Source organism: Embiotoca jacksoni, unplaced genomic scaffold, assembly GCF_022577435.1.
Source record: "Embiotoca jacksoni isolate LCO1_2020_lvr unplaced genomic scaffold, fEmbJac1.0.p SCAF_70, whole genome shotgun sequence".
Classification (NCBI taxonomy): domain Eukaryota; kingdom Metazoa; phylum Chordata; class Actinopteri; family Embiotocidae; genus Embiotoca; species Embiotoca jacksoni.
In genome coordinates this window covers 908,054-920,435 of record NW_027185426.1, presented here as the reverse complement: position 1 = coordinate 920,435, position 12,382 = coordinate 908,054, and the positions used below count along the sequence as shown (strand labels likewise).

Here is a 12,382-nt window from a genome sequence, read left to right as displayed (position 1 = left end):
GTTTATAGATTTTAATCATATCTTTATTAAGTCTACAGCGTAGAAAAATAAGCATAAAAATATACCAAAAATCAACAAAATATAATCTGGCAAAAAGCAAAAAGCCCCCCAAAAAAAGAAAATAAACTCTTGACATGATGGAAAAAAAACTTCTGAATTACTGACGAGTCTGAAATCAAGTCTGACCTGAAACATATTAAAGTTCAAATAAACTCAGCTTTTATTTTGAAAAGATGAGATACTGGGATCAATATATCTGATTTTATATTCACGAACACCTCGTTATAATTTTAATCACCTCATTGATCTGCAGGTGAATTTAAAATGAATATTTTCCTTCAGACCAGACGTGTTTGTTTCAGCTCACCTGGAGGCGCCAGGTGGGCGGAGTCAGCACTTAAAGAGTTCGATCGGAGCGGGAAAACAAGGGACGATGAAAAGAAAGCAGCAACAAGCAAAAATAAAACTAATTGACCATTTGTGAAGTTCACTGATGGAGAAAGATAGAAGAAAAATAGATCTGAATCTACTCGTTAATTATTATCATAAATGTAATTATAATAAATGTACACCGACGTGGAGGCGCTAACACGTTGCTAACGTCATGCTAAATATTAGCTGCTCAGAGGAAGCTTCACTTAATAATCTAAGAAGATCTACAGACACTAGGAGGAGGAGGAGCAGGAGCAGGAGGAGGTGTCACTTTAAAAGCATTTGCCCTACAGGTGGATAAATTCGGGTCCGAACCGACAGGAAGTCAAATAGCAGAGACGAAGAGCTGTGGATTCCCCCTGGTCCTCGTCTTCGTTCAGAGACGTTCTCTGTGTCCGAGATGATGACGATGATGATGAAGATCAGATCGAGCAGCAGGTGAGACAGCCAGGTGGGGATGTGGGCGGAGCTTGATCCCACAGACCCTCCAACATCATTGTTGTTTACAGACTCGTTTCGTAAACAGGAAGCTGCAGCCGATGAAGACGAAGGAACCCGATCAGCTGACCGGGTGGAACCGGGCCAGGCGAGCCGCACAGGACGGGCAGTACGAGCGCGGCGGCTCAGCAGGAAGCTGCTGGCAGAGGGAGCAGAGGGCGGGGCCTCTGAGGTGGGGGGGGCGGAGGAGGGTGGCGGAGCGGCGGGTCCCAGGAGGAGCCAGGCTGGGCCTGCCTGTAGTCGGCTTTGCGGCGCCAGTCGCCCTCGGGGGGGGACGTCCAGGCGGCGCGGTCGGGAGGGGGCGTCGCCCGGCACCTGGAGGTGCTGGGGTGCGAAGCCTGAGGCCCCGCCCACTTTACCGGGGTGGCGGTTGGCAGTGAAGGCCGTTAGAGCTGGCGGATCGGCGGGGGTGGACCAGGGTGGCATAGAGACTCTGTGGGCCCGGCGGGGGGGCGGGTTTGGGCCGGGGGAGGGTGGAGGTGGAGGAGGACGAGGGGGGGGGCTCGGCGAGGGGCCCGAGGCAGAGTCCCGTAACTCAGCGCGACACTGTGGACGCTTTGACCTGAGAGAGACGGACGCCGGTCAGGCACAACCAGAACCTGCTGCTGGAGGCCCGGTCCAGGTCCTGGAGGGGGGAGGGGGAGAGGGGGGGGACATTTACACACATTTTACTGTAAGTTCTTCATCAGTGACGTGAGATTTAAACTAATCAAGGAGGAGGAGAGAGGAGGAGAGAGTGGAGGTGGAGGGCCAGCAGGTTACCTGAGCGTCCCCAGGAGGAGGGCCCCGAGCTGGGGGGCCGCTGTGTCTGCGAGGGAGGGTGCTGTGGTGGAGGTGCAGGAGCTGAGGGGCCGCGGTGTCGGGGGTGGGGGTGATCTGTGGTGAACAAGGAGGAGGAGGGGCAGGGGAGGTGCAGGGAGGAGATGCTGGGGCGGCTCGGGGAGGAAGAGGAGAAGGAGGGGTGAAGGTCAGTGGGTCTGAAGGGGGGTCTGGACACAGAGGGGTCCTTCAGGAGGGGAGGGGGGGAAACAAAGAGGAAGATGAAGGAGAGGAAACAAAGAGGAAGATGAAGGAGGAAATAAAGAGGAAGATGAAGGAGAGGAAACAAAGAGGAAGATGAAAGAGGAAATAAAGAGGAAGATGAAGGAGAGGAAACAAAGAGGAAGATGAAGGAGAGGAAACAAAGAGGAAGATGAAGGAGGAAACAAAGAGGAAGATGAAGGAGAGGAAACAAAGAGGAAGATGAAGGAGGAAACAAAGAGGAAGATGAAGGAGAGGAAACAAAGAGGAAAATGAAGGAGGAAATAAAGAGGAAGATGAAGGAGAGGAAACAAAGAGGAAAATGAAGGAGAGGAAATAAAGAGGAAGATGAAGGAGGAAACAAAGAGGAAGATGAAGGAGAGGAAACAAAGAGGAAGATGAAAGAGGAAATAAAGAGGAAGATGAAGGAGAGGAAACAAAGAGGAAGATGAAGGAGGAAACAAGGAGGAAACAAAGAGGAAGATGAAGGAGAGGAAACAAAGAGGAAGATGAAGGAGAGGAAACAAAGAGGAAGATGAAGGAGAGGAAACAAAGAGGAAGATGAAGGAGAGGAAACAAAGAGGAAGATGAAGGAGAGGAAATAAAGAGGAAGATGAAGGAGAGGAAACAAAGAGGAAGATGAAGGAGAGGAAACAAAGAGGAAGATGAAGGAGAGGTAAAAATGAAAACAGGTTAACGTGACGAAGGATGACATGAAAAACAACAGAAACAAGAAACCTTGTGTTTCCGGGATAAAAGTTTTCCAGATGACTGACTGCGTGTCTTTCTGAGAGAGCGATGAAGATCAATCATCTTCATCAGTGTTCACCTGTGTGTGAGCTGCTGTTAAATCAGCAGAATTTTGAATGGACTCTGGTGTGGACTCAGAACATCAATAAATAAACATCTCAGAGTTTGGATCCCTCCCTCGTGTACTGGGGGGCGTGGTTACAGACTAGGGGGCGTGGTTACAATGTGGTAAATTTGCAGAAGAAGAGTAAAACCCTGCGTCTCCCGCAGATCTGATCTGATTGGTTCGGATCAGCCGGGCTCCTCCTCGCAGGTTAAAAGCTTAATGGAGGAACTAAACAGCTGATCAATGATTAATGTGGCGGCAGGAGGCGATTCTGAGGGCTGAATATAAGATGGCTGAACGTCTGACTTGCTGGGTTTATTAATACAGTCTGCACAGGTGTAGTGCACCAGACTGTCCACTGGGGGGCAGCGTGTCTGCGTGAAGCCTGGCTGAAGTCCTTGTAAGGAGATGGAGGGAACAACCACCACACTGGAGACCCGTGTTCGAGTCCCGGAGGAGATATGTGGAGGTTTTATGTGTTTTTTACCTAAACGTAAATGTGTTTTTGTTCTTCTACAGGTTTTTACACTTTGTGACGCAGAAATGACATTAAAACACTCGCTGACGAATATATTTCTCTTAAACTCTTTAAATTGTATTTAATATAAAGTTCAGATAGATTCACGTCAGCTCTTCAGGAATAACAATGGATTCAAATAATGTATTAATATTGTTTCCATCTTACACTTAAACTAAAGAAGAAAAGACATCCAGGTCTCAGTGAGTCTGAGGAGGACTGTAGGATTCATCAGAGGAAAAACATCTGGTTTAACAACACGTCATCAATCTGATGAAGAGTTTTATTCAGAACAAATTTAAGATAAAACTTGAGATATATTGATCTGAGTTCAGCCGGCTGATATCGGTCTTAAATAAACTCTTCTGATTCTCTGAACTGACCTTTACAGCATCTGATGAACACTTTGATACTAGAAAACCTGACGAGATGCAGGTGTGTGTGTGTGTGTGTGTGTGTGTGTGTGTGTGTGTGTGTGTGTGTGTGTGTGTGTGTGTGTGTCCGTCATCTCTGCACCAGGCTGCAGTTACAACATTGAACACAAGGTGGCAGCAGGAGGATGAAGTGAATGAAGGAGGAGATGATGATGATGATGATGATGATGGTACATCACTACTGTGTGACTCACGCAGCTGTGGGAGGAGCCAAGGTTCTGGGGTCGCGACCCGATGGCGGTCCCGCTCAGGCTGCGGGCGATGCGTCGCAGGTTCTCTGCGCTGTAGTTCTCGTCGTCAGCGGACGCAATCTGAAGATGAAGTTTAACTATATTTACTTTATTATTATCTAATGATTGCTGATTTATTTTGATTTATTTACAGGTGAAACAAGCTGCTTGTTAAAATAAACTGAGATCTGAATCAGCACAGCTCAGATTATTATTAACAATTCATAATCTACAAATATGTGAAATTAGTTTTAAAGTGCTGCCTTTTTGTATTTAATTAAAATATATTTTATTTAAATTAAATAACATTTAACAGCTTTCACACTGAACACATTAAATAAACTCACATTTCTAGAAAACATTGTGATTAATGTCTCATTCTAATGCAGATAAATGATAGATAATGTGTTGAATTTATCAATCAATCAATAACTCAGTGATCAGAGGATTTATTATTATTATTGTTATTATCAACAGTGAAACGATGATGTCATACCGGGGTTCTGTAGGCGAATCTCTCCAGCTCAGCTGTCGGTGTTTTGGACCGTCCAGAACCGGACGGCATCCTCCTCACACCTACACACACACACACACACACACACACAGTAGTAGTGCGTGTATTAATAGTTATTTATTTAATAAAACAGCTGATCATCATTTCTGTACTTCTCACCTGGTTTGCTTCCCGCCGGCTGAGGACTGACTCCTCGGCTGCCCCGGTGCATGCTGGGAGCCAGCAGGCTGGCCTGGTACAGAGAGTCCAGCTCTGACAGCTCCTCGCCAGGCGCTGCCCCTCCCTTAACCCCTCCCCCTCCCGTTGCACTCTGCGAGCCGTAGTATCTGTTGACGTTCTCGGCCCAGCGCTCCACAGGCAGCGCCGCTCGGTAGTCCTGTGGGGGGGGCGGGGAGGCGGTCCGGATCACGAAGGGCGGGGCATCGGAGGGGGAGTCTGGGGATGAGTAAAGGAGCGAGCTGATTGGTGGATTGGGGGAGTCGACGACATCGGGTTGGTCCGGGTGTAAACAGGACCAGTTCCTGGTTGGGAAGGTAGGAGGCGGGGCTAGTATGGGGGAAGGGCTAGAGTCAGTGGGCGTGGCCTGTGGGTGTCTGCTGTAATACGACTCCAGCTTCATCATTAAATGACACCTGTCGTTGGTGCCGACAGATGGGGGGGAGTACAGACTGGGTGGGGGTGGGGCTTGTGCTGGAATGGCAACAGGAGAAGTTCTGGTCCACTGGGCGGGGTGGTCCTCCTCCTCAGGTGGAGGGGGCGGAGCCAGGTCTCCCAAGGAGGTGTCCACATACAGAGCAGGGAGGGGTTTCCCACTGAGAGACCAGGGGCCCCCGGTCCTGCTCTCCTCCCTGGGCGAACCTGTCGGAGCCACAGCGCCGGAGGCGGTGTCAGACACTGGGCTCGATTTGGGAGGGAGGGGCTTAACGAGGCAGGTGGAGAGAGGCGGGGACTGTTGGTCCTGACTGGCTGCTGATTGGTCGGCCTGTCTCTCTGTCAGAAGTATTCGGAGCGAGCGAGACTCTTCACTGCAGAGAGAGGGAGGGGGCGGGGTCAGGAAGTGTGTTTGTCCTTGTTTTACTGACATTGTGGGGACATTGTGAGTCCCCATAATGTCAGTCAGTAAGTTTCATTGTAAAGACTTAGTTTAAGGTTCAAATAAACTAAAGGTTAATGTTTGGATTTTATTGTGATTAAATTAAAAATGATGATTAAATCAAAGTGATGTCCTCAGTGACACAAACAAAACTCTGTGTGTGAGAGAGAGAGTGAGAGGATGTTATCTTGGGAATGTCAATGATCTTGCACCAGGGTTCACACTCAGAGCGAGCTGGTTGTCATGACAACATTTCTCTCTGCAGCAGCACAGCAGACCTACCAGATCCCCCTGCAGGCCACCGAGGTCATTACAGTCAGAGTGTTTGTGGTTCTGAGTTCAGGCGTCCCGCAGTGATTAAACTCAGGACGACGCTAACAACCTGCTAACGCTACAGGAAGCGAACAGACCGGTGGAGGTTCTGCAGGTGGACGATAACCATCAGTCCTCACCGAAACAAACATGGAGGACGACCAGCAGCTTGTTGGGTTTTTATGCAGCGACCTTTGTGCTGAAAACGAAGGTGAGCAGGACTGTAGGTGATACAGACGACCTGAGTCCACTTGGTAAACGACGCTAACTTCAGATAAACCTGATTGTTCGTCTCCAACGGCGACACCTTTACCTTTCAGATCAATCGGGTTGGAAGGCTTCGATTGGACAATTTCAGCAGGTGACTGGAGCAACATTTTACTGAACAACAGTCGGTGGAGATACTGAACTACTTCTTGTTGTACAACAGTCGGCGTAGCGACCAGAACTACTACTTGTTGCACAACAGTCATCGTAGCGACCAGAACTACTACTTGTTGTACAACAGTCATCATAGCGACCAGAACTACTTCTTGTTGTACAACAGTCATCATAGCGACCAGAACTACTTCTTGTTGCACAACAGTCGGCGTAGCGACCAGAACTACTTCTTGTTGCACAACAGTCGGCGTAGCGACCAGAACTACTTCTTGTTGCACAACAGTCGGCGTAGCGACCAGAACTACTTCTTGTTGCACAACAGTCGGCGTAGCGACCATAACTACTACTTGTTGCACAACAGTCGGCGTAGCGACCAGAACTACTTCTTGTTGTACAACAGTCATCGTAGCGACCAGAACTACTTCTTGTTGCACAACAGTCGGCGTAGCGACCAGAACTACTTCTTGTTGCACAACAGTCGGCATAGCGACCAGAACTACTTCTTGTTGTACAACAGTCATCATAGCAACCAGAACTACTACTTGTTGCACAACAGTCGGCGTAGCGACCAGAACTACTTCTTGTTGCACAACAGTCATCGTAGCGACCAGAACTACTTCTTGTTGTACAACAGTCATCGTAGCGACCAGAACTACTTCTTGTTGTACAACAGTCATCGTAGCGACCAGAACTACTTCTTGTTGCACAACAGTCGGCGTAGCGACCAGAACTACTTCTTGTTGTACAACAGTCATCGTAGCGACAAGAACTACTTCTTGTTGCACAACAGTCGGCGTAGCGACCAGAACTACTTCTTGTTGCACAACAGTCGGCGTAGCGACCAGAACTACTTCTTGTTGTACAACAGTCATCGTAGCGACCAGAACTACTTCTTGTTGTACAACAGTCATCGTAGCGACCAGAACTACTTCTTGTTGCACAACAGTCGGCGTAGCGACCAGAACTACTTCTTGTTGTACAACAGTCATCGTAGCGACAAGAACTACTTCTTGTTGCACAACAGTCGGCGTAGCGACCAGAACTACTTCTTGTTGCACAACAGTCGGCGTAGCGACCAGAACTACTTCTTGTTGTACAACAGTCATCGTAGCGACCAGAACTACTTCTTGTTGTACAACAGTCGGCGTAGCGACCAGAACTACTTCTTGTTGTACAACAGTCGGCGTAGCGACCAGAACTACTTCTTGTTGTACAACAGTCATCGTAGCGACCAGAACTACTACTTGTTGTACAACAGTCATCGTAGCAACCAGAACTACTACTTGTTGTACAACAGTCGGCGTAGCGACCAGAACTACTACTTGTTGTACAACAGTCGGCGTAGCAACCAGAACTACTACTTGTTGTACAACAGTCGGCGTAGCGACCAGAACTACTACTTGTTGTACAACAGTCGGCGTAGCGACCAGAACTACTACTTGTACAACAGTCATCGTAGCGACCAGAACTACTTCTTGTTGTACAACAGTCGGCGTAGCGACCAGAACTACTTCTTGTTGTGCAACAGTCGGCGTAGCGACCAGAACTACTTCTTGTTGTACAACAGTCGGCGTAGCGACCAGAACTACTTCTTGTTGTACAACAGTCGGCGTAGCGACCAGAACTACTTCTTGTTGTACAACAGTCGGCGTAGCGACCAGAACTACTACTTGTCCATCACTGAGACGCTGCACCAAAGTTTTGGCGGATGGATATGCACACACCTGAGACTGATAAAGAAAGAAGAACTATATTCACTGAGCATGTTTTGTTAGTGTTTGATAAGTTTTGACAGCTGAAATTCCTCCGCCACATGACACCAGCGTGCTACCGCTACGTGACGTCTGATTGGCTGAGCAGGCTGCAGGTGGTACCTGGGCTGTTCCTGGAGCCGTTGCCCCTCCTCCTCCCGTTGCTCTGGTTGCTGCGGCTGCTGTCTGCCTGCCTCTGAGTCCTGCTGCTGCTGCAGGTGCATACGTTGCTGCAGGCTGCGGGCTCTCCTCATGCAGCGCTGCAGCCGGCTGTGACTACTAGCTCTGCCCTCAGCCGCCGGCCGCAGTTTGGCTGCAGCCGGGTCAAATGTCAACAGAAAATACACAAAACAAAGAAAAGAAAAGAAAAGAAAAGAAAGAGAGGAAATGAATAAATAATAAAAATGAAAAGAATGATGCAGAAAAGAAGTCATGATGGTTTCATGCAAAAATATTCAACAGACAGGAAATCAAACATCGGAGCACTGATGTGATGATGATGTCATCAGGTATGTGACTGTGAGAGAGCAGGAACTGAAATGATGAAATTATACTCAAGACAGATGTTAAATTAACACAAGTAGAACCAAACTAACTGAAGCCTGGCTGTCATGTTAAAGGACGGTTCTGCTTTTTATCATCTCGACAGCCAGGTGAGTCTGGGACACCTGGGGACACCTGGGACACAGACGTCACCGAAAGACGTCTGAAATCAGAAGAGACGGGCTCAAAACAAACCTCCAGCAGTGTAAATGAACAACTTCCTCTTTCATCTTTCTCCTACTGCTTTGACACTTTTATTGTGAAAGGAAGGATCTGCATAAACACTACAGGTGAACTTTCTTTTAGTTTGAAAATCAAATGTATTTCCTGTGTTGTTTACAGACTCTGACTGACCGGGAGGTTTTATTCTGAACATGAACTTGGTGAGTGCAGCATTAACTGACAGAAATGAGGGTTCTTACAAAATAAGAGCTGAGTTATAATAAAGTGGAACTGTCCTTTAAAATGCAGCCGTGTGTCAAAAATAAAAGAAGTTTCCTGAAATGATGCTGTGCTGACGGAGTCGATTTCAACTTCTCATTTTCTTCCCTTAGATTTTTATTTTCTTTAATCAGTCTTTTATTGTCTCGGGACAGTTTTGTGTTTCCTCTTCTGTTTTTCTCCATTTTCAATCAGCTGACAACCGAAGGTGTGTGTCTGTTTTGACCTCATTTGGTGTATTTATTTGATAAGCAGGGTTTATTGTGTGTGCAGAGTAGAGGGAGGCGGAGTCAGGACTAGTGGGAGGAGCTTACAAACGGCTTCGTTGACGGCTGACAGCGCAGCAGCGACCTCGCCCGCCTGCTCGAGACGCACCGATTGGTCCAGCAGGAGCTCCGCCTCTGACACACACCGCTCGAAGCCGTCGCCTTTACCCACACACACACCCACACACACACCCACACACACACACACACACACACACACACACACACAGTTGTGACAGTGCTAACAGTACGTTTTTCCAAAATGAAAGCAGCAGCTGCGTTACTGCTTGTTCACTGTCTTTTGTGTGTCGGTAGAATCGAGTCTTTCACAGGATCAATGAGGAACATTCCTGTTGTTCAACACATCTGCTGACCGCAGCATGCACGCACAAAGCCCCCTGACAGTTGAACCCTCCGTGTGTCGTACCTTGGATCTGCAGCTGGTCCAGGTCCAGGTACTTGCTGGGTCTCGGGTTGAAGCCGAGCGCCGCCTCCTTCTCCTTCTCCTGCCGCCGCTGCTGCTCCTCCTCACTCGCTCTCCTCAGCACCTCCTCCTGCAGCTCATCCAGCTCGCTGCGGCCTGCAGGGGGCGCTGCAACAATGATAATAACAACTTAAGTTAAATCATCCCGAGCTGCAGACTGCGAACAATCGACTTTCAAAATAAAATGGAAATCATAGTGCCTCATACAGGATTTTAAAATAAAAGCATTACATGTTTTAGGTGCAGTACCACAGCTGACCACTAATTGGCAGCAGAGAGGACTCCAGTTATCAGGATATAAAGGGTTTTTGGTTCATATCTGCATCATCTGTACTTCCTGTATGTTCTATCTGTGTGTTCTGGGGCTTCATGGATCTCCTTCATAAATTAAGCAGAAGAAGAGGTGCAGACGTGTCGTACCGAGGCTCCCCCTGCTGGACGAGCCGAGCTCCTGCAGCAACGTTCCGCTGCTCTTCGACCGGATGTTCTTCCATGCCGGCCCTGAGGAAGAGGAGGAGGACGAAGGCTTCTTCATGACACTCTCCCTGAAAAAAGAAAACAGGTTTGTTAAATGTTTCCGTGAAGCACTTGGCTCCACAGCCTTCTGCTGTAACAACAGTGTGGGCGGAGCCGGTGTGGGCGGAGCCTGCGTGGCCTCACCGGTCCAGGCTGAGGTTGATGTCCAGGCTGACCGGGCTGCTGCTGTTCCTCTCGCTGCTCTCGTAGCCGCTCTCCATCCTCTGGATCAGCCTGGGAGGAGGAGGAGGAGGAGACAGGTCTGCACCTCCCCTTCCTCCTCCTCCTCCTGCTGCGTCTCCAGCAGCTCTGCTGGAGGAGGTGGAGGGGAGGGTCCAGGAGGAGCCTGGCCTGACAGTCCTGGCCTCCTCCTGAGCTGTGAAGGAGGCGTCTGCTCCTCCGGTGGGAGGAGCTCCTCCGTCGTCCGTCAGGGAGGCTCCCAGCGGGCTGTACCCCGCCTGCCTGCGACGCTCCCGGCTGAAAATGCTGTCGATGTTGAGCACCTCCCTCCGTGGCCTCCACGCCGGCCGGTACCTCCCCGTCCCTCCAGAGGAGCTGGACTTGGACTCACTGCTGGTGCTGTCGGCCTCCCAGTCCTGAGACTTAGAGGAGGATGAGGAGGGAGCGGCAGAGTAGTGGTGGTGGTTGGAGGAGGAGGAGGAGGTGATCTCAGAGAGAACAGCGGCTGGTAGGGAGGAGGAGGAGGAGGAGGAAAGGGGGCGGCTGTGGATGATGTTGCTCATGGTCTCCTTGAAGTCTCGGAGGCGGCTGGTGGAGGAGGGGAAGGAGGACGAAGGTTTGGGGAGGTGACGAGGAACCTGCTGCTCCATCAGAGTCTCTCCTGGGGGGAGGAGGAGGACAGAGGGGCAGGAGGAGGACAGAGTCACACCACAGAAATGGAGAAAGGAAGTGAGACTAGATTAAAGTGTTGACAGCTGACGTGAATAAAACACTGGATGATGATGATGATGATGATGATGAGGCAGCCACTCAGCCGTTAGCTTCAGAATCAGGATTTATTATTTACTTTTACATTTATTTAATAAACTGTTCATTATTTCATTCTAGCATCAACAGCTCAGCACTGTTCGATATGAACGTGTGGAGCTGCAGCCGTTGAACCTTTCCTTTAGCTGCTCGGTGCAGCAGCGCCACCTGCTGTTTCAGAGGCCGGCGTCTACAATCACACGAACGAAGAAAGTCTGTATCGAATGTAAAATAGTTTATAGGAGCTGTTGTCTTGTATTTAAAAAAAAGAAAGTATTAAAATATGTATTTGATGTTCTAAATTTCCAAACACCAGGGGGCGCTGCTGCACGAACATGTTACTGTGGAGTGTTTTTATTCAGACCCTCCAGGAATTAATGTAAATACAAGCAATTTCCACCATTTTGTGGGAGCTTGTAATTTTGTAAAATTCCTGCAATTTTTCCCGTAAAAAATGTCATAAACAGAAGCACGTCAAACAAGACTGAATTTATTAACAAAAATAACTTGTCATTAACAATCAGCTCTGCTCCCAATTTTACCACAAGAAACTCACTTAAAAAACTTTAAAATGTGCCGCAAAAATCAAAAAAATGTATCGCGACAACATAAAAAAAACTGGACGGACTGTTGTTTGTATTTTTTGGCATAATTTAATTCCTAGTAAATTTTATAGGTTTATATTTACTGTCAGTGTTTTGATAGTTTTCTTTTTTGTAAAATGTGCTAATTAAATTTTTTTTTTTTTTTTAAATCCCCAAAATGTCAATTGTTAACATAAAAAAATAAAGAATACAATCAATTTGTACATTTTTTATATTCAGGTTTTTGTTTGGTCAATTTTATTTAACGTGTCACATTTTAAACAGTTCAGTGATTTAATCTCTGCCCTCTGATTGGTTCCTCAAAATACCCCAGCCACCGATTGGCCCAAGCCCCGCCTACCCTCGCTGTGGTAACCGGCCGATGAGGCTTCGTTGTCGGATTTAGATCGCCGGGGGCGGCTAGAGCTCCGCCTCCTATCCGCTGCCCCGCCTCCCTTCTTTTGAGACTGGTGCTGCTCACTGTCCGTCACGTGGCCTTAGCAACGAGAAGCACGGCAACGAA

General features: G+C 48.3%; 1 protein-coding gene across 1 annotated transcript in view; it reads right to left on the bottom strand.

Moving 5' to 3' along the window:
- The window catches only part of LOC138215146 (ubiquitin carboxyl-terminal hydrolase 54-like), a 29,268-nt gene continuing 16,886 nt past the window's right edge, over positions 1 to 12,382 (bottom strand). The window contains 12 exon segments of the mRNA XM_069177136.1: positions 1 to 1,433; positions 1,435 to 1,555; positions 1,693 to 1,936; positions 3,952 to 4,068; positions 4,484 to 4,563; positions 4,661 to 5,526; positions 8,162 to 8,351; positions 9,337 to 9,450; positions 9,716 to 9,880; positions 10,193 to 10,317; positions 10,433 to 11,129; positions 12,221 to 12,355. Coding sequence (XP_069033237.1) covers positions 1,286 to 1,433; positions 1,435 to 1,555; positions 1,693 to 1,936; positions 3,952 to 4,068; positions 4,484 to 4,563; positions 4,661 to 5,526; positions 8,162 to 8,351; positions 9,337 to 9,450; positions 9,716 to 9,880; positions 10,193 to 10,317; positions 10,433 to 11,129; positions 12,221 to 12,355 — 3,002 coding nt within the window. The 3' untranslated portion in view covers positions 1 to 1,285.